At 39.1% G+C, this 21,579-nt stretch overlaps 1 protein-coding gene across 3 annotated transcripts in view; it reads right to left on the bottom strand.

Annotated features, from left to right (window-relative positions):
- The window catches only part of SENP6 (SUMO specific peptidase 6), a 72,545-nt gene extending 51,385 nt beyond the window's left edge, over positions 1–21,160 (bottom strand). The window contains exons 1-2 of one of the 3 annotated variants that reach the window (XM_056486904.1): positions 20,907–21,160; positions 3,039–3,132 (exon numbers count right to left, since the gene is read on the bottom strand). In XM_056486904.1, coding sequence (XP_056342879.1) covers positions 3,039–3,132; positions 20,907–20,958 — 146 coding nt within the window. In that variant the 5' untranslated portion in view covers positions 20,959–21,160. The remainder of the gene's footprint in view (positions 1–3,038; positions 3,133–20,906) is intronic. The other 2 variants (XM_056486905.1, XM_056486906.1) reach the window with 2 other exon arrangements.
- Between the last annotated feature and the right edge of the window lie 419 nt (positions 21,161–21,579).

Here is a 21,579-nt window from a genome sequence, read left to right as displayed (position 1 = left end):
AAGGGGCAAAAATAAAGCTTTTTGAAAGAAAATAGTAGTTAAGTAAAGGCACTGTAGTACAAATAAATTGGACCCATTTATTTGTATTCCTTGTTTTTGATAAGGCTACTGTTATCTCAGTGGAAGGCAGAAGTCTAGACTATTAGGAAAACAGTATGACAGCCAAGAGAAATCTCGGCCCATCCATTTACAAAACCACTGTGAAGCATACTGATATATTTCAAAAACATTTACACAGATATTACAAAGGAAGTAAATATAAATTATCCAAGACACTTCAGGAGAATCATTTGTAACACCAGAAATGTGTTAATTTCAGGAATCACTTGAATTTATTATTTATACCCATGTTTGCTCAAGTCTGCCATCCTTTCATATCTTCCCCTGCACAAGATAATTTCCACCATTTATCCTGTGGAGGACTACACAGGTTTCAGTGTGCTCAGCTGACCAACTCATCTTTTTTTCTATTGCTCTGCATAAAGGTAGATCTCTTATGGGATCTCCAATCACAAAGCAAGGAAAGTCTCACACCACTTGCTACCATCCTGAGTAGATCAAATTTTTTAGAACATAAAAAATGTTACTTCTACACTCTCAAGTGGACTAAGTATTATCTGTAGGCATTTCCTTTTGGATATTTGTTAATTCCCATTCTTAATTTGTGTAACTCTTGTTCCATGCTGAGTATCAACTCAGTTTAATAAATTTATGTAGTGTTGGGTGATCATTATTTTTCCAAACTTTCTTCAGTTTACAAATATTAGTCTATTTTTGTTCATTATTTGATATCTTAAACATTATGACTCACCTCACCTACTTCCCAAGTAAGTTAAATGACATCCTTCTTTTAAAATAATCTACCTATTCTAAAAGTTGCTGTGGTAGGAGGTCATTAACACATACTTTGTGTTCATCTCACTGAAGAAATCATCATCCAAGCAGGCATCCAGTGATGACCAATATCATTAGGTCTCATGGGGTAATACAAGAATACAATCATTCCTTTAAGTGCTGAGATGCTATTCTTAGGCTAGTTCAAAACAAACCTATTGTGTGCCTGCCATTAAGTGGGCAAAAAGCTGTGATAAAATCAGGCACTGTAACACCAGTGCCTCCACAACCAGCATGAGATGCATCCAGCTGCTTGCTTCACACTCACAGCTCTCTCCACAAAGAAACCATGTAAGAGTCAAACATTGTAGTCAGTATCAGCACACCATAGCAAATACCTACTTACTGCATAATACACTTAAAATACTGGGAGGGACACAAAGCTTTCTGCTGCAACAAATATATGAGTTAAAGCTGCTAATCTTTGAAATGTTCTACTAAGGGTAAAGGAAATTTGGGAAAAAAAAAAAAGAAGGAACATTTACTATTATTTGTTTTCTAAAAATTCCCTTCTGTCAATGTTTTGCTATATGAAATAAAAATGCATCAGAAAAGCAAAAAATACAAATAATTTCAAAATCCTAAAAGGTTGCTATGTCTTTAAGATATACAAACCCAGGTGTTACCAAAAGTAAGTATGTGGGCAGCTTAAAACGTGGCTGTTTGGAGGGAATAAGAAATTGCCTTAAATGGTATCAGAGAAAGGGTAAGTAAAGAAACAAGATCTCCAGTTTAAATCAATTTTCAGCTACTCTTTTATCTATACTTCAGAATAAGATTCTGCATAATTCACAGATAAAAAAGCAAATCAAAAATTATCTAAGTAGGCAATAAAAATTCAATTCTAGCTATGGGAAAACTGCTTATTTTAGAGAGTATTTTAAAGAAATGAAAAATCACCCAAACATACAATCTTAAAGTCACATACAGTTACATAAAGATTATGTTTCATAATAATTTTTCTAACTTTTTTTTGCATCGTTACTCTACACATTTTTCATTCTATGTTCTTAAGTCAACATCAGCTGGAAACTGATAGAAAACAGCAGTAAACTACTAATAGAAAAAAAAAGCTGCTATGTTTTCAAATGTGACTTATTTCTGAAGCCAACTAAAATGGAAATAGTAACTGTATGGTATGTACTGCCCTTATACTTAAAACATATTTGTGTGCACTTCAAATGGATGTAAAGTTGCTAAGGAACAACATGACCTTAATTTTATAAAATTAAAATGCCCTTGGTTTGTGAACCCTTTAAAAAGTGCTCTTAACTTTCAATACATTTCTGTTTTAACAAGAGCTCTTAATGCTTACCTCACACTTTAATGAACTCCTGGACTCATTTTTTAATTACTAAAGCTTCACATTTTCTAATGTTTTATTAAGATTACAGCATAACCTGCTGCTGCAGCCTATGTGGTTATGTCTACCTTCCTACCTACCTTCCAATGCATAGTATTTGGCAGAATAACAGATGATACAAATTCATATGTGAAATGTTTTTGTACTGTGTCCTCTACACAGGATTCAGTGACTTCTTACTAGAGAATCACAGCATACCTTTTCATTTTGCAAGTCCTACTCTCCGAATATCTATAAACAACAAATAAACTGACATGAATTCTTTGTGCATGACACTTATTCTTTTAACAATTCATTAGTCATTTTGGAAAAAAATACATTAATATTGAGGAAAACATATTAGTAACAATAAAACGTCACAAGGACAAAGTATGCATTCAAACCATACACATAGGACTTAAGTTTTAGCCAAAATCCAAAAATACCAAGTAAATGATTAAATTATAAGGAAAAAAACCAGCCTTAACTCTATTCAGTGAAATAAACACAAAAGAAAAAAAACCTAGAATCTTTAAGCTCAGTTTAACTTGATGAAGGCCTAAAGCTACTGAAGTACTTAAACCATTAAGTATTGAGTAGCACCATCATTAAAGGAAGGAAAAGCTGAAGCTGGTTGGATACCCTACCTACCAACTTCCTTATTCTGCATGTTCATATACTGCTTAATCACTGAAAGTTTAAGATATTATATATTGTTTCTTATTCATAAACTACAAAAAATAAGTATTTAACTATAAATACACATTTATATTTTCAATAGCCTAGATAAAAGCATCCTTACTCTTTCTCTGCATCTCCTTCACTTTCTTCTGCATGATCAAAGCTCCAATTACTTTTAAAACCTCCATCTCTCTTGGACTGTGATCTATCCAAAGCTGAAATGAGAACAAGTTAAGATAAGTCTTGATTTCAAGCTGAGTTATTAATCAACACAAACTAGAGGAGTAAACCAGATGCATGTATTTTCTCCCAGTATTTATTTTACTGATGACAATGACTAACTATCATTTGATCAGTAAGTCCATCAATGCAGTGGTGATTATTATTTCCCCAAATAAATAAAAGTATCTGTCAACATCTTATTACCAGTAAGTTAGCAAGCTATGAAAAATGATAACCTGAGGTAGTGTAGTAACTGTTTTCAACTGTTTTAAGGGTAGTTTCTCTGATATGAGCTATATGTCACACATAGAAAGCCCTAAAATGTATTATTTAGATGACTAATAACCAAACATATATTGAATTTTTCCATATAAAAGCAACAGTTCTGAACTGTCCCAAGTACAATTCCAACATAATATGCTGGATTTCAAATTCAACATCTGACACTGACCTGAATTAACATACAATACAAATTGAAATTTCAGTGTTAGCATCAACTAAGTAAAAACTTTCTGTCATACTACATAAAATTTCAGATCTCTCTACAGTATCCACCCCAATGGAGATTTTCATATAATATCATTGGGGTACTCTTAAGTGAAGGTGTTCCAGAGCACGGAGAAAGCATTTAAGCACGGAGACTCATTAAAGCACAGATTCCCCTGGGCCCTGAATCCTGCAGTTAAGAGCTGTCTCACATAAATTCTGTACGACAAACTATGCAGCTACTTTGATTTTGGTTTAAGTGTGTTTTTTTCTACTGCATTTTTCTTTACATTGATGGAAATGCATTTAGAAATAATGAATGAAACTGCTATACTGTGATAGAAAAGAGTAAGAAAATCACAACCAACAACATATGTCTGGGATGAAGTATAAACAATGTACAAAGAAATATTTATTGCATATTGAACCCCTGCTTCCAACTACTTGCATCCACTGCAGGCTTCCTGAGCCATTGGTGAATATATTAAACACATATTTCTGTGTTTAACAGCTTTTCCTACCTTTTTATTCTCCCTGCTTGCTTTTTAATCAAGCCTGCTTTACAGAATCAACAGCATCTTGTAGTAGAAAGAACCTCAGCTTAATTACAGGAGTATCTCCTTTTGTTGATTGTGATTCAATCTGGCACCTTTTGCTCTTAGTACTGTACTTCTCCAGTCCATGTACTTTGGAAGACAGTAGTAAGTAACCCTTCCCCATTCCCTCATGATTGCATAGATTCCTGTGTTCTTTCATGATCTTCCTTTCCCAGACAGAACAAGAAAAAAACTGAGTCAGTTTAATTCTTTCTCCCATGAAAGCTGTTTCATGCCTTTAAATCCTTCTAGATGCAATCATCTCTTTGAACCTCTTCCAGTCTACGGTAACCCTTCCGAGATGAGGATACCCACACTACGAGGAATACTCAAGATGCATACATCCCATGAATTTCTGCAGAAGCAGTATGTTGTTTCTCTTCTTTGTTCCTTTCCTAGTAAATCTTTACACTGGATTTGCTATTTTCACTGCTAAGAACTGCACTGATCTTTAGGTACTAGATAATTCCATCTTTCACTCACGATTGGTTAAGAAGCACTTTAGAGTCAATTGTTACCTACAAAAATGCTCTTTTACTTCTCATCCACTTCGATTACTTTACATTCAGCCATACAGAATTTCATGTATGACTTCAACCCACATAAATCAAAACCTGAGCATTTACAACTTTCTTTAAATAGCTAGCCATTACACTAACCCAGGTATAGTTTAAATACCTACAAACTTGGTCACCTAGCTAGCATACCCCTTTCCTTGTAACTGTGCACCAATGTTACAGATTCTTGTGCAATTGAATTGGTTACTCCTATTAACAAAACAAACCTTTTTTGCCCTCTCTTTCTAACTCTTCCCAGTTGTTTCTTACAAATTAAAATTTTCCATTTTATTCAGAGGTAATTTAGCCTCTCCCAAAGCCTTTGATAAATGACTTTACAGAGGGAACAATAAAATAAATTCTGGTCTCCATTAAATTCAGATTGCATGATCACAAAGCTCACTGATGTAAATTTCCTCAAATACCTCCACTGCCTTTTTAAATTGCTGATGATCTGCTAGCTATCCTCCTTACCTGTAGGAGAAATATGATGCTAACCACAAGCAACACACTGCAGTCATTAGCTCCTTTATCCCCCAGTTCCTCTTACAACACTTGGATGAATGCCATTTGATCATGCTGCCTTGTTCACAGTTTGCTCAATGTACTGCAATTTCTTCCACTGATGCTTCATTTTGAGTCGTACACGCTGTCACATTCCTTATTAAGAAACATTCTGGCATGGAGAGCTCTCTAAGTGTTGCCAAAGTGAGTGCAAGCAATTCCATTATTCAGCTATGACCTTACATACTCCAAAGACACCTTTTACAACTGGGTTGTCTGGGTTGATCCTCCTGACACTCCTCAAACTTTCCTGCTGAGTTTGAAGAAATACTTAACAACAGTTTTTATACCAGTTGGAAGTTACTAATCAATTTTTTCCCATCTCATAATAATCACAGGTTAAATCCACCAGCTTTTTAATTATTCTCATTACTGAGATAAAAGATCTGATTCAAGAACTATGATTTCAGATATTATATCTTACTCTGTTGTTTAGCCAGGCCAGCATTTGGGGAGCCTTTTGAAATCTACTTAAACAAGCAGCATGCATGCTGTAAGCCTCCTATGTCTTTAAATAACTCCCAAGATGGCTACAAGTATTTTACACTCCAGTTGCATCTTTTCTTTCTTTTTCAAAAAGTTTCTTAGTATTTTCTGTAATTCTCTTTTTAATTAAGCATTTCTGTATTGGACAGCACATCCACTGCTACTGATCACTGTAGCCATCCATGGAAAATGTCTTATCCCAGCTCTGCTCATTCAACTCTGGATCAATTTTCACTCCCTCTAGCACTCTTGGTCCTAACAAAAATGTAAATCTAGAAGTATACCATCATGTTAGCCAGAGTGTTCACCTGAGTTACCTGATCTGAACAGCCACTTGGTATCTGATTCCACAAAGGATTTAAAAAAAATTTTAAGGGGATAACAAGTAATTTTTAACACAGGCTAACCTGCTGACTCTTTTGTACTAAGATTTAAATTTGGAACCCCTATGATGCAATTTTCACTTTGTGCACTATTCAAGGTCTCTTTAATCAGCAGGGCACATCCATACCCAGAGGTAAAAATACTCAAAAAAGCAGAGCTAACCCTAAGGTGTTGTGTCAATAGAAAGTTATTGCTGTACCTCTGTCCAATACAGGCAGCATCCTAGAGCAGATTTCACTCTCATTTTTCCTCCCACTACTAATTCCCTGTGGTGCTCTTACGCCAAGGGAGATATCAGTTCTGAGCCCAAGTAAGTACCTGGAATTTAACTAGACAAGTTACACAGGTGTAGCTAACATTTCCCTGCTTTTTTTTAACAACTCTTGTTTTTTAAACAAGAGTTACATATAACCTCTAAGTAGCAAATTTAAAAATTCCTGAAAAAATAGTGTGTTTTATTAGGATATTTATGTCATTATTAACCACACGCTAAATCCAGACTTTTAAAAAAAATCCCCATATAGTCTTTTTGTGTAAAACACAATTACCACATTTTGGATTAGAAAGCAGAATATGCCTGTAGGAGAATGTCACAAAGCAGAACAACATCTTTAAATTATTGTGTGTAGACACTGTTTTGCAAACTCCTTCAGCAGCAGTTATTGTCATTCAACAGTACTGCTAAACAGTTCCTAAATGGAAGGAAAAAAGTTCATAGTGAATATCCATGAAATAGGAGCAAAATTTTGCAGTTGCAAAAAAGAAAAAAAAAAAAAAAAAAAGAAAGAATCCTTTAAAATTCTGCCTAAAACACTAAATGAGAAGTGGCATATACAGTATTTAGTAAAGTGTGAGTGTCCAGCAAAAGACATAATCTTGGAAGACTTGTTTTTTGCATGTCTTGTACCTCATGATCTTAGGCAAATCATTCCATACTAACCTATACTACAACTCACCAGAAAAACATCCCTATTGCTTTATTGTTTTGTACATGTTGCTGTATTGGGTTTGTGTGGCCAGATTTTGGTAGCAGTGGGGAGATGCAGGGGATCACAGGGCCTCACCTCTGTGCCTGGGAACATAATGGAGCAGATCCTCATAGAAGATAGGTTAAGTCACATACAAGACAAGAAGGTACCCAAGGCAGTCTGCATAGCTTAACTAAGGGCAAATTATGTCTGACCAATCTGCTGGCCTTCTATGATGGAATGACACCAATGGTCCACAAGGGAAGACTGACAGATGCCATCTACCTCCACTTCTAGGCCTTTAATATGGTTCAACATGATGTTTGTATCTCCAAATTGGAAAGACATGGATGGACTATTTAGTGGGTAAGGAACTGGCTGGATGGATGCAGCCAGCAAACTACAGCCAATGTCTCTATGTCCAAGAGGTAGCTGGTGATGAGTGGTGTCCCTCAGGTCTCTCCTGACTCTTGGGACTGGTGCTCTCCCATGTCTTCATCAATGACATGCTGAGATCAAGTGCACCCTCAGCAAGTTGGCAGATGACACCATGTTAAGTGGAAGGACATTATGCCATCCAAGGGAACCTGGCCAAACTTGAGAAGTGGGCTTTCCCTTGAAATTCAACAAGTCCAAGAGCAAGGTGCTGCACCTGAGTTGGGGCAATCCCAGACACGAGTACAGACTGGGAGAAGTCACTGAGGAAGCCCTCTGGAGAATACTTGTGTGTTCTCATGCATGAAAGCTGGATATGAGCCAGGAGTGCTCACTGGCAGCTCAGAAGGGCAGTTGTATCCTGGGCTGCCTAGAAGCTGAGCGGCCCATAAGTCAGGGAGGTGACGCTGCTCCTCTACTCTGTCTTTGTGAGATCCCAACTGGAGTGCTGCATCCTGCTCTGAGCCAAGTCCTCAACACAAGAAAGACATGGATCTGTTGGAGTGGGTCCAGAGGAGGACCAAAAAGATGATCAGAGGATGAGAGCATCTCTCCTATAAAGACAGGCTGAGAGAGCAGCAATTGTTCAGCATGCAGAAGGCTTCGAAAAGACCTTACTGAAGTCTTGCAGTACTTTAAAAATGAGGGAGAGGGATTTTTATATGGACAGTGACAGGACAAGAGGCATTGGTTTCAAAACTGAAAGAGGGCAGGTTTGGATTAGATGTATTACAAAGAAATACTCCACTGGAAGGGTGTTGAGGCACTGGCACAGGTTGCCCAGAGAGCCTGTGGATACCCCACGCCTGGAAGACCAGGCTGGATGGGACCCTGAGCAACCTGATCTAGTGAATGGTATCCCTGTCCACAGAAAGGGTGTTGGAACTAGATGCTCTTTAAGATCACTTCCACACCTAACCATTTTATGATTCTCTAAGATCAACTCACCAAAGAAGCCATATGCATTTACTGCCCATTCAGACAAAGATCAACTTTTCTAGGAAAGTAACCTTTCCATATGTATCACTGGTTTGCCAGAATAACTCCCCATCATCCCTCGGAATACAATAGCAGAGACTTCAAGGTTTCTATTGCACACATAGAAACTTTTGTCTTTCATCTGCTGAGATCTCATCTATTTCTGTGTGTACAAGAATTGTCCTAAACACACAATCTAGATCAAACAAAGGTTTGGTTCAGGACCCAGATGCTTTTTCAGGAAGTCTTGAAGTTTACATTCTTTTTCCCCAGCTGCTGGTAAAGAAACACTGCAAGCCTCATCTTACAAATGCTTACACCATCACAACTGCAACCAACTTATCAGATACTGCAGTACTCACATAGAAAATGTAAATTAATTTAAATGTACTCAGAATCATTGCCTTCACGCAGACTCATATTTAAATAAATGAAAAAGAATGCTTCTAAGCTTTCTAATCTGTTGCTCATTTAGAGTCATCAGATATATTGTTAAGAGGATACAAGTATTCATAAAATTCTGACACAGAAATATTTTTTTGGTTTACTTTCCCCATTGCTTCATTATTCTTCCAGACAGGCTTCTATGCAAAACAGCTTTTTATCTTCCAGCTTTGATACCATCAGCTCTACTATATAAACTGTGTAACCACAGTGAGGTTGCGTTTTCACATTCTGAAGCAGCACTGCATGAACGGATTTACAGGCACCTCGCCCTTCCCAAGATTCTTGCAGATTCTTGCTCCTGTCCTGCACCCTGCGTATGTCAGCACTGACAGAAAAGCTGGGGAAGGAAACTAATTCTGAAAAGAACCCCTCGAGCAGCAGGGGAGGGGAAAAGTTATTTTTCAACCATATCGGTTCCCTCCTCCTGTTCAACCACACTAACGTAGTGCAGCTGTGACAGCAGTACTGCAGAGGTAAGGTCCATCCAGGAATTGAAACTATTGTAAGTACTACAGATACCAAGGAAATTTCCATGGAATGGTAACCTAATCTACATTTATAAGTATAGATTTAGAGATCTAGTGCTTAAAAGATGCTTTAATTTTCCACTCCCTGAATTAGCTGCAGAGGAAAAATAAAAATAGTCAAAAACACCTCCAGTAACAGGCAGTAATCATAACCTGATAGTAGCTGAGATATTACATGAAGCAGAGAGTACAATAGTGAAGTTCTATGTACTATGTAATGTACTATGTACATTACAGTGTAATGGATATCAAGGACAGACATTCCTTTGCACGTGAAAGGAATTCAATTTCTCAGCTGGCTAACAAAAACACTCACACCCTTCCAAGAACTTGATGTCCACAGAAAACCAATAAATACAGAGCATTCATTCCTGGACAAAAGTGTTCATGGTCCTGAAAAGCAAAAGCATTTATGAAAGTTCTGAACTTCAAGGATGGAAATTATCTGCATATTTTGGCAAACGACGGGGTTTTTTTCAGGACTTGAATGTACATTGGGCTGCTTACATTGCAGGATACTGCACTGATGACAGGACTGAAGAACACAGAACTGAACTATTTAACATTTTTAAAGTATTAACAAGGAGTAACAGAGGAGGATAAAAGGATGGAGCTTTGAAGTATGTTAAACATTTTCTTTGTGATGCCTTTCGAAGTTTTTCCAGTAAGACAGCAGTGATAACCACACAATGGACAACTAATGCTTCTTCACTTTCATTTTGTGCTCAATGAGACAGAAACCTAGTGACAAAAGACATGAAAAAAAAAATTTAGAACTTGATCTTTTTTTTTGTTATCTCAGATTTCATTAAGTCCTGCCTTCTGACCTCACAGTTCCTCAACTCTATCAGCAGAATCTGTGGGAACACAGTATCACCCATTGTCAAGGAAGATGTGATTAAGCAACACTTAAGCCAGTTGTACCCAAAGACTGGAAAAACATCATTGCCCTTCAAGAAGGACAAGGATGATCTGGTGAGCTACAGGCCAGTTCAAAAGACAGAACTTATTCTTTACTATATGTGTGCTCAAGAGTGGACCACACTGACCTGAGAGGCAATAGAGACTGGACAAATCCCTGAGCAACCTGCTCAAACTGGGTCTGGCTTGAACAGGATGTTCCAACCCATCTGAATCCAAACAGCTGTCAAATAAAACCAGTGACTATTCATAAGTACAAAGCACCCCCTAAAGCAACTGCACCCCCATCACAAAAACTTCCAGAAAGGAGTACCTCTGTCACTTTTCTCCTTTTCCCTCTCTGAGTAAGTCTGACTCTCACTCAAACTTTCCACACAAGTAAAATAATTTGAATAACATCAAAAGCAGGAACCAAAAATAAACAGGGAAAAAGGAGAAACAATTAAGTAACTTTTTTATCTCTAGCATTATGAGTTATTTACTTACCTAAGACCTCTACTGCTAGAGTAAAGATACACCAAAAATTCAGAAATCAAGAAGAAAGTTTTACTGTTTTTATAGGAAAGTCTAAGAGAGGTATCTTCCTATTTTATAGATAAAAATAGAGGATAACAGGTGAGGTTAGCCTAAGAACAATTTCTGAACTGCCAATTCACTCTCAAAATGAGAAAAAATATATAAAGCTAACAAGCCATTTCAAGGAAGATCACAGTTGAACACGAATTCCAGAATACAATTTCTGTGGCAAATCAGTATGCATTAATCACATATGATCTCAAATTCTGAACACTGGAATAATTTTAGAAGATGAGCAAAACACAGCAGGAAACTGTACCGTATATCACGCATGTGATTTGCACACTTCATTATGCACCATGGGATCCATCTTCATATAAAGTCTGAGCTTGTGCAACTGAGAATACAGCAGCACTAAACAAACACTGATCTATTTTTAGAAAGTGCTGAAAGGCAGTTACAGACAGAGTAAGATTAATAACCTAACCAAACTACCTGGAAATTAGGCAACTGACACTTCGAGAAGGTTTCCACATTTGCTGCAGTAATTGGAACATCAGGTTGAAATAAAGTACTGTATCTATATACCAAGAGGAAGAAGAAAAAAAGAATTTGTACTATTTAATACTTCTGGTTTTATTCAGCAAAGTTTCATAGATGATGTCAGATAGACACGATCCCCTTTATAAAAACATACAGAAATTAAAAGTCTAGAAAGGTTCCACAATCTCTGCAAGACTTTAACTTGCATATGGAGGACAGAAAAATCATAGACTCGTAGAATGGTTTCAGTTGGAAGGGACCTTAAAGATCATCTATTTCCAGCCCTGCTGCCATGAGCAGAGGGGAGACATTAAACTAGACCAGGTTGTTCAGAGCCCCATCCACTGCCCTGAGCACTTCCACAAGAAATGTTTCTTCCTTAAGAAGAAACTCTACATGTAATTAAAGCAGAAAAAAAAGAGTAAGGCACCTCTTTGATGCTGTCAATTATTCAAAATTCGCATGAAATGGACAGCAAAGAAAGAATATAAAGAAAATGCTCAACAACCTCAATTAAAAAACCTCAAAAATTTGGTCACATGAAAAAAGCACATTTCAGAAAAAGCTTGGCTAGGGAAAGGATGATGAAAGACTTAGTTCAACTACGTGGCAAGAAAAATATTTGCATTTGCCTTTCTGTAAAGGCTAAATACCTGGAGTTTTCTCCAATTCTTAGAGACACTGGCAAGCTTTCATACCCATACAAGGCAGCAGTCAGCTGAGCTGGATTTCTGATATGGCTGAAAAGGAATAGACTAGCTCCACCAACACTTCTCCCCACCCCTGTCAGTTCTGTTCCTTCAGCCAACCTGCCATGAAGGCAGTGAAGTGGCAGTGTGACTGCAGCACAGCTGGAGCACACTGTCTCTGGGAGGGGCAGCACTCTGTCCCTCGGAGCAGCACCTGGCAGTGGGCCTGGCCATGCTGTCAACTGCAAGCACAATTCCTTGTGTGGCCATACAGTATGGCCCCAAACACAGGATCTCACCATGGCTTTGCAAATCTTTGTAATGGAAGTACCAAACTTCTCCAGACCTAAGAGCAATGAGTTTAAGGAACACTGACAACTGCTACCTACATCACAGTATACTAACATCCACTAAACAGGCTTTATTTTAAAAAGGTAAAAAATCACTTTAACATTCCATGGAAAACAAACTTTTTCTCAGTACTTACTCATAAAAGCAACAAAAATTAAAAAGTGCTATCAATCAACTCATTCTAATAAAGTAACATGCCAGCTTACTAATTGAACCTAGTTATAAAACTACTTTTCAAGAAATAGCACTCAAAAGACAGCTAAACCAAAACATCAAAATTGTTAAGTGCCCATCCTGCAACCAGTTTCAGCTGCTTCCATCCAAACATGAAACTGCTGCTCACCTTGACCTATAAGTTCTTTCTATGACAGGGCACAGTCTTTCTTCCACCTAATGAGCAGTGCCTTTTCCATCTAACATAGGCTTTGCTACAAGACAAAAAACTTTTTACTTTATCAATGACAGATAGTTTTCTGTGGTATTTATCAAGTAAAGATTCAGCTATAACATATTTCCTTATGGCAGAACTATTAAATTTTCATTGCAGTTTTACTGTCCCAGGGACAGGTATATGCAATCATAATAACCTGGGCCAGAGTAGTCCTGAAGTTCACTTTTGAAAAGTTTACTCCCAATTGTAAAGGATCCTTAAATTGCCTCCAAAGCAGTAAGCCTTGGTAGAAATAAAATTACAGCAAACTCTGGTAAATGTTTTTAGAAGCGAGCCTCAGAAATTACAAAGGCAATTGTAAATATGAAACCTAACATCTACTGCATAGTTCAAATTCTCATCTAATGGGCTCTTGAATAATCTTTCTGTTAGACTGTCGTATTAAATTCTGTCATCAGCAGGATATTCATATTTTGCTAAATGAGCCATAAAAATTGGACATGTCAAACAAATACAACATTATATCCTATGACATTAATAAAAATACATCAGTGGAATGAATTTTAGTACAAATGAAACAATTGTACGACATTGAATAAAAACATACTCATAAAATAAATATTTTGCAGCTGTTTCTTACAGACATTTCTAAGATTACATATTATTAATCATGTCATATAATAATGTTTTACCAGACCAACAGAATATTATTGGTATTTTTCATTCCTAAAACATTGCTGTGGCAAGTCTACAATAAAAATTAACAAACAAATAAAATCTCAGGGAGATATGAGCAGGGAAACTTCACTCCAGCTCATATGGTCTGAAAACAAACAAACAAAAAGCCAGGAGGGCTTAACACAGTTTTGAATCATCACTGCTCTTTATCTATAATCAAAGAAAGATACCCCAAAGACTTTCACTCCAAATTCTTCTTTCATAGGAATTACTGGGACACACAAGCAGAAAATTTCCTTGCCTCGTGCAGTGCTTACAGCCTTTGTCTGTTAACAAAAACTTTTTAAAGTCCTTTTGACCAACCTGACAAGAAACAACCACAGCCTGTTAATTTCTTCCCTCCAGTATCCCACCTTCACCACAACCTTGTCCTTCACAGAAGATAACCTGCTATTTAAAATAATTGCATTTCCTTGGGCAGAATAAAGGTGCTCCTACACTAAAATACCTATCACAAAGTTTAAGCTACACCTTAGCCTGACTTAACAGATCACCAGGCAGAGATGGAACAGGAAATGTCCTATTCTTCTCACATGTAGAGAGGCTGTATGCTCTCCCCCATCCGAGCCATTGCCCTGCACCAACCAGTTACCCTTCAGTGATCAAATTCAACAGAATTCTGGCAAAATGCCAACCTGGCAAGACACAACAGAGCAAGTTCAAGCTCTCTGGCAAGAAAGTGGTTAAGTCTCCAGGGTGGTGGAAAGTACATGCAGCTCTGCTTCCAAAATGGAGTCGCACCCACTAACGTGACATTCAGACACCAATTTTGACTTAATTACAGCTTAAGGTCAGCTTAACCTGAAAATATTAGGCATGCTAGGCTGCTGAACACAGAAACGGGAAGTCAGAAACACGTTTTAAAAACTAAATGTGTAAGATAAAGCTGCCAACAAATTTAATTCTATATAATAAGAACACTAATATTTTACTAATGCTTTAATTTTCTTCATAGAAAGTAAGTACAGAGCACTAGACAGATTTTAACCTATGTAAAAATATTGCTACCTTAAAAAAACTTCCAAATTGAAACCAAGTGCCAAAACATGGGTCAAAAGAAAGGAACTTAACAATTGCACTCCCTCTCACTCCCAATGCAAGTGCCTTTTAGAAAAGCCAAGTTAAGGAGAATTACATTTGTTCTTTTTTCCTGAAACCAGATTTGTCCCTACAGAATCCTCCACCACAACAACTCCATTTTAATTTGGCTTCTCAGCCTCCTGCAGTACCCTTACCTATCCTGCACACTCTTCCACTCCTTTCATTGTAATACACACAGATGAAGGCATATGCTGTCCTGTGCCCCAAGTCCTCTCGCTGCCCTGACCTCTGACTGCTCAGCCACTGAAGGAACTAACACCAGTGAGCAGCAAACTGAACCATGCTCGAGCAACACTGAAACTTTCACTTCAGAGACACTAATTTTGAGTTCTCTGCTTAAGGGAGTGAGCAAGCTTCACAGAACTTCTCTATTTTTACCCATAAGACCTTCACACCTCCGCAAATAAAAAGGTTTAAGTTTTGGAAAAATAAAAGTTATGCTATTATGTTTGTTACTTGTAACGAAGCACCAGCCAAGGACACTGAGAGTGGTAAGGCACTTGCAAAGGCTGTCCCAGGCGGTTGTGGATGTGTTCAAGGCCAGGTTAGATGGGGCCTTGAGCAATCTGGTCTAGAGGAAGGTGTTCCTGCCTATGGCAGGGGGTTGAAAACAAGTGATTACTGGGAAGGAAGGAGGCAAAATTACGAGGTGATTAAAAAATCTTTCATATTCTTACAGAGCAATATATAAAAGTGGCAAATTTGGTGGTTAAGTCTCACATTTTAGGATCTGCTACAACACAAAACACTTTGATGGTTCTCAATTACAAGACAAAGCTAAAACTAGATTAAGTGAAGTCTGATACTGCTCCAAAATCCATGTACAGTCTTCCAGAAACAACAGTAATAAAAGCCAAAGTTGCTGTTGAAACCATTAAAATAAATAATCTATTTTGTTTTATCCTTGTACATAAAACCAGAAGGAAAAGACAGAAATACCTAAGCAGGCTCATATCCATGCAAGCATGACACCTGCTAACTGCTGGTTTAATGTTTGCTATCTAACCACATATTAATGTTATTACTTTTGTTACTACTATTCCTTTTTATATATACTTAAGTAAAGAAGACTGTAAGGATCTCTTTTAGGAATATTCTCATTTAACTACGTTTTTGCCACTAAAACTCACTAGAAATGCGGTATTTTTTCTGAGGAAAGAGTAGCACTCTACTACCAATCCAAGAGCCCGAAAATAGTGAATGAGGCATCCCAAACAAGACAGTTACTCTTACACCAGAAGCTTCTATGTCTTAAGAGAAAACTTAATAGAGCAGCAATTACTTTGGAAAAACTACCAAATAATAAATGCCTCCGCAATGAAAACCAGAAAATTGCACACAGATCCTTTACATTTCAGATAGCTCAGGACAAGCATGGGCTCCTGGAACCCTGTCTCAAAATTAAGAAGGTGATGTGTGGTAGAGGACTGGAGTAGAGGCTTTACCTTAGAATGTGCTCCCAAGCATATTGCAACTTATGTTATAGAGCAGTAATAGCTAAATTAGATTTATTTTTAGTATCTTTCTATATACTTTAAGAAGAACCCTGTCTTTCTTAATATTTCACGCCACCTATCATCCAAGTTAGTCTGGCATGTATAAAGATGTTTTCAATTTGACTTAGTTAAGAAATAGTTCTCAACAACTGAGCGTCATTCATAGAAAATAACCTGTTAGTCAAGTGAGAAGGTTTTCTATTCTCAAAAACACTGGACAGGACAGCTGAATATTCTTCAAGTCTAAGAAGATACATGTGCAGTGCTAGAAAAAAATTCTGAACAGGTCAAAGGACTAGGACATATAACAAGCCATGGAAGCCACAAACTTCACACTTTCTCATTAAAAAAAAAACAAAAAAACAAACAACAAAAGAAACTCTCAAGAAAAACAGAAGAAACAGAACCTCTTTGGACATTGATGGGACATGCAAACCAGAAAAGAATTCTACAGGATGAAGCAGGAGTTCAGACAGACACAAAAGATCAATGAAACAACTGCTCCCCACATTTTCAAGCTAATCACAATCTCCATTAGATCACAGACAAAGCACCAGAGACTGATTAGAGACAATTACAAAAATAAAGAATTACATTTCACTGTTAAGAGAAAAATTAAGAGAAGAGTCTTGCAGGTAGGAAAGTCTGGGAGGTAAAAATGTTTCAAGTGTTCTACCTGAATATAAACTCCACTAATACCCTCCTAATTTGTATTATTCCAGTCAGAGATTTCTCATTACGATTACAAATAGAAACAAAAAAAGAGAGGACGGACTGACCACCACTTCAAAAGGTAGATCTGTAACTCTGCAATAATACACAAGAGTTGCATGTTTCTGTACCACTACAGAATCTCATCTACCTTTAAGAAAATAGGTAAGTCTACAACTCCTGCTTTGGTGAAGACAATTCTTTACATGTGAACCCAAAGAAGAACAAAGCAGTCTTCTGGAATCCTCTGGCAGACAAATGTGAATTTTATACTACTGCTGATAAAAGGTAGACCACAGTTTTCTTTACTGTTCTTAAGAAACCTGTAGCCAAGAAATAGGAATGAAAATTGAGCAAATTCCTGCCAAGACTGCACTGAAATATCTCAACAGCTCTGAAGCTAAGGACTGGAAACATCCCTTAGAAAGAAGATCCTCAAAAAGAAAATTCAATACTGCTTCTCAGCATCACTACTGCAATCACCAGAAGACTGAAATAAGAAAATAGAAAAGAATAATACATTTATCCCTTCTTCTGGAAAATATTTTGAAGTTCACCTATTATCCACTGCATAAACACAGGCTAACTTTAAATTTCATGCTGGAAAAGAGAAATTACAATTTCCTTGCAATTCAGTGATAGTGAAGGAGGCAGAAAACAAAGAGTTTCCACAATTTTTCTCCAAGGTAATGATCAACAGTATTCTCCATTCCCAAATGTTTAATATCCCTTCTACCTTAAATCCAAGAGAATTTGTGTATCATTCTTCGTATTTTAAATATGACTATCAAGTAAAAACACAGAAACTTCTGCAGACACAAATTTCTAATCACTAAACTTCTCCTCCTCCACATCAGGAAAGAATTCCCATGTAAGAGAAGTACTCCATTAGTGTGAATTTCTGCATATTCAGCCCATAACTTTGAAACACCACTGTAAAAAAACAAATTCAGAACAGCTTTACTGATTTCACTTGCATCTAGATTAAATAGGAAAACTTGGGGATATACTTTTCCACACTTCTAACAGTCTTGACACTTCAGGTGAAGTAAACATGCAGGCCCTGTATATCCATGTATGTGATCAACCATTATCACTGCTTCAAAATGGTAACAAATGCTGCAGCTTTAAAAAGAATCCATTCTAGTCCTAGGGATCTTTTTCACATTTCCATTAAATAGTCTATACAATACAGCATAAAAAATTATGCACACCAGATACACAGAACCAGACAAAAATCATGTACTGGTAAGAATCACTATGTGTAAGAATGGTATTACCAGAAAGGCAGCAAATCAATCATTCAAGGAATACCCTTCCATTTTGTTTTTACTGGAGAATAACACAATAAAAACATTAAGGGGAAGGACTTTTACAGTAGAATGACAGACATGTTTCTTCACAGTAGCATCTGTTACACTAAGTGAAAGAAAAGCAGCATCATATCGGACATGTGGAATCAAAACCAAATTCTGAACAACTCTCATACTGACCAGTCAGTTATTTCACTTAACTATATATTTTTCTTAAGTCTAACTGATAGGCAATTGAAATCTAACATGAGCAGGACAACACCAGAAATGTCTGTGCACGTGTATGCATACACACAGACATGTGAAGGCACGTATTTAACCAGCACAGTCCCTTAGACTGAATTTAACTGGTGATAGAACTAACATCCATTTCATCCAGATTTCTTCTCTTGTGCACATTTAAGGCAGGGATGGACAGAGGAGTTCTGCCCCTCCCCTTTCCCAGTCTTTGAGAAAACACCTCTGAAAACATTAAGTAAGCAATGTTTGGTAGTTGTTTACACAGCCTTCAAAGGACTCCATGAAATACATACACTCAGAGTATGTTACAGATATAGCTCTAGGCTCATGTATTAACAACCATGATCCAGCAACAGAAGTTGCCAGATTTCCTACTCTGCACACTTTCATCCCCTTTTGTGTCCCCATTATACCTGTTTCACAAATCTAGCACTCTCCTGCTATCCTAGCCTTTGGATAATGGTGCCTCTAATATCATTAGGTTGATCTAATATGCTACCTTTCCAGACTGCAGATTGCCAAAAAATCCACGCATATATACATATTTATAGATATTCTATGCCTGTACTTTTTCTATAAATATCTCTAATAAGTACCTATCAAATAACAACTGAAAACCTTTTCCCTTTGCTTCAAATCAGTATAGATTTTACCAGCTCTTACTAAATATGCCCAAGTATGACCGTCCATTTGGACTTGGGCCACCCCCATAAATTTTTTGTCACCACCATCTACACTAGATTTTCTTCACATGTGGCTGCACTCTTAGGCTTTCTATCACATCATCAGTCCTAAAATGAATGTGGCCCCAAACAATGGGGAAACACAAAACCAGCTGACAGTTCAGTTCACCCATCGTGGAACACTGAAGCTTCAAATGGAGATGGTATCCAGTGTTGTGCTGCTCCTGCTGTTGGAAAGAGAATTTGTAAGCAAAAAGTGTGGCTACTGCATATGAAATCCATCTTCTCTAAGCCACCTGTCCAGCCAGCAAGTACTCAAAGTGGACATAGAAGACAGTGACTAGTCATCACCTTGACACTTTTAGCTGTCTGCTCTGCACAAATCTCACTATAGTCTGTGGAGACTTTAGGGAAAAAATGGAGAGACTGCATTTCACCACCATATCCTTTAAAGGTGTAAGGGAGATAACATGGTAGCTATTATTAACCAGAGTTTCTGAACATTAGAATTCCAGATCAATTATTCAAAACAACAAGCAGTATTTTGTTCACATAGTACATCTATTCCAGAACATCTTGTAATAAAAAGCTAATATCTGACATCCTGCAGCAAGAGAAAATCTGCAAGAGGCTATGTTCTGTGCAATACAGGTAACTGCAAATCTCCAATCCTAAACTTATTCCTGACTTGAAAAACTCTGCTTATGAGGAGCACTTAATTAATTTTTCTTTGTTACCATCATGGTAATTTGGCAGAATTTACCAGACTACTGGTCTATGCCATCAGGACATGTGCTTCTAGCAATTTTGCAAGATTAGAGTAGTAAATTTTTTGATGTATCAATGAAATTGTAAAAACCTAACGGTTAAAAATATTCCGATTTCAGGAGGCTTTTTGCATTATGATTAAAAGCTTTTTAGTGACAAAAAAAACCCAACCAAAACCTTGAAGACATCAAAAGAGTATTAAAAAAAAAAAAAAAAAAAGTCAGGGGTTTACAAAATGTTTCTTTCAAATGCAGGTACTAAGGTTCATCACCCCCTTCGTATCACAATTATAAGCATTACCCCTCTCCCAACTCAGTCGCAAACCTTTAGAGGAGCCTTTTAGGAGCGGGCGAAGACTCGTTTTATGGTGGGGCCAAAGAATACGGGCTAGGCCGGGGCCTGGGAGCGGAGCGAGGGCCGGGCAGCGCAGCCCGGCCTCCCCTCTCACCCGGCGCTAACCCTGCCCGGCGCCCCCGGCCCCGCCGCCGCGGCTCCGTCCTGCGCCGCACCGAGCCGGGCTGCTGCCGGCGCTGCCCCCACAAAGGAAAGCAGCACCGCACTCCCAACGCCTCCCAACAGTGAAAGAAAGAAAGAAGGAAAAAAGAAAAAAATGAACCAAATCGCCCTCACTGAGCCCTCCTTGAAAAGCAGGTCTCTTTCCGCCAGACCTAACCACGGCAGCCACCCTTCCCCCACCACGAAGCCACCTCTCATTGTCGTCGCACCCAAAGGGGACCCACAACCCCCACCCCCCACCCCATACGAACTCACACGCCCGCCTCCCCCATTCCCCAGTTTGAGCCGTGCCCCTGTACTGCCCGCCAGAAGGGAAACGCGGCTCGCGGGCCACATTTCCCTGCTCGCAGCCCTGCACGCACCTTCCAGAAACAAGCTGTCTCTGCAACCGCCGCCGCCGCCGCCACCGGCCATCTTCCCGCTGCCGCGCAGCGCTCCCTCACTCCATCGCCCAGCGCGGCGGCGGGGCCCGGCCCTTCCCCCGGCCTGCCCGCCCCCACTGCGGAAGGCTGGCTGGCTGACCCGCAACGGCAGCACTACCGCCGAGGCCCGGCCCTCTGCCGCTGCCGGGCCGCGCTGCCTTCCGGCCCCCACGCAGGAGGAAGCGGCGGCAGCTCGCCCGCTCCTCCCTCAGCGCGCCCGCCGCCGGCACCCCCGAGCGGCGGCAGCCGGGCCGGGCCGGGACTCCGGCGCACGCGGCCCGGGAGCGCGGAAGGGCGCGGGCAGGAGCGCGCCGCGCCGCCGCCCCTGCGCTCCGGAGCGGCGCCGGCCTGCCCGAGCTGCGGCTCGCCCGCCGCGGGCCGCCCGCGCCGCCGGCCCGGCACCATAAAATGGCCGCAGCGGCGCTGCGCCCCGCGCTGCCTCGGGCTCTCCCGCTCCCTCCTCCATCAGCCCGCAGGCAGCGGCTTTCGGGAGACGAGGAGGTGGCTCGGATAAAACGAATGGAGCCGGAGGAGTGCGGGAGTCCATGGCGGAGCCTGGGCCTCTCACCTCGCTCAAGCTCGGGGGAGAGGTCTTCACAAGAGCCAAAGATTC

This window comes from Oenanthe melanoleuca, chromosome 3 (genome assembly GCF_029582105.1).
Source record: "Oenanthe melanoleuca isolate GR-GAL-2019-014 chromosome 3, OMel1.0, whole genome shotgun sequence".
NCBI classification, from domain to species: domain Eukaryota; kingdom Metazoa; phylum Chordata; class Aves; order Passeriformes; family Muscicapidae; genus Oenanthe; species Oenanthe melanoleuca.
The sequence above is the reverse complement of the archived record's forward strand: the minus strand, read 5'-3'. Positions and strand labels throughout refer to the sequence as shown.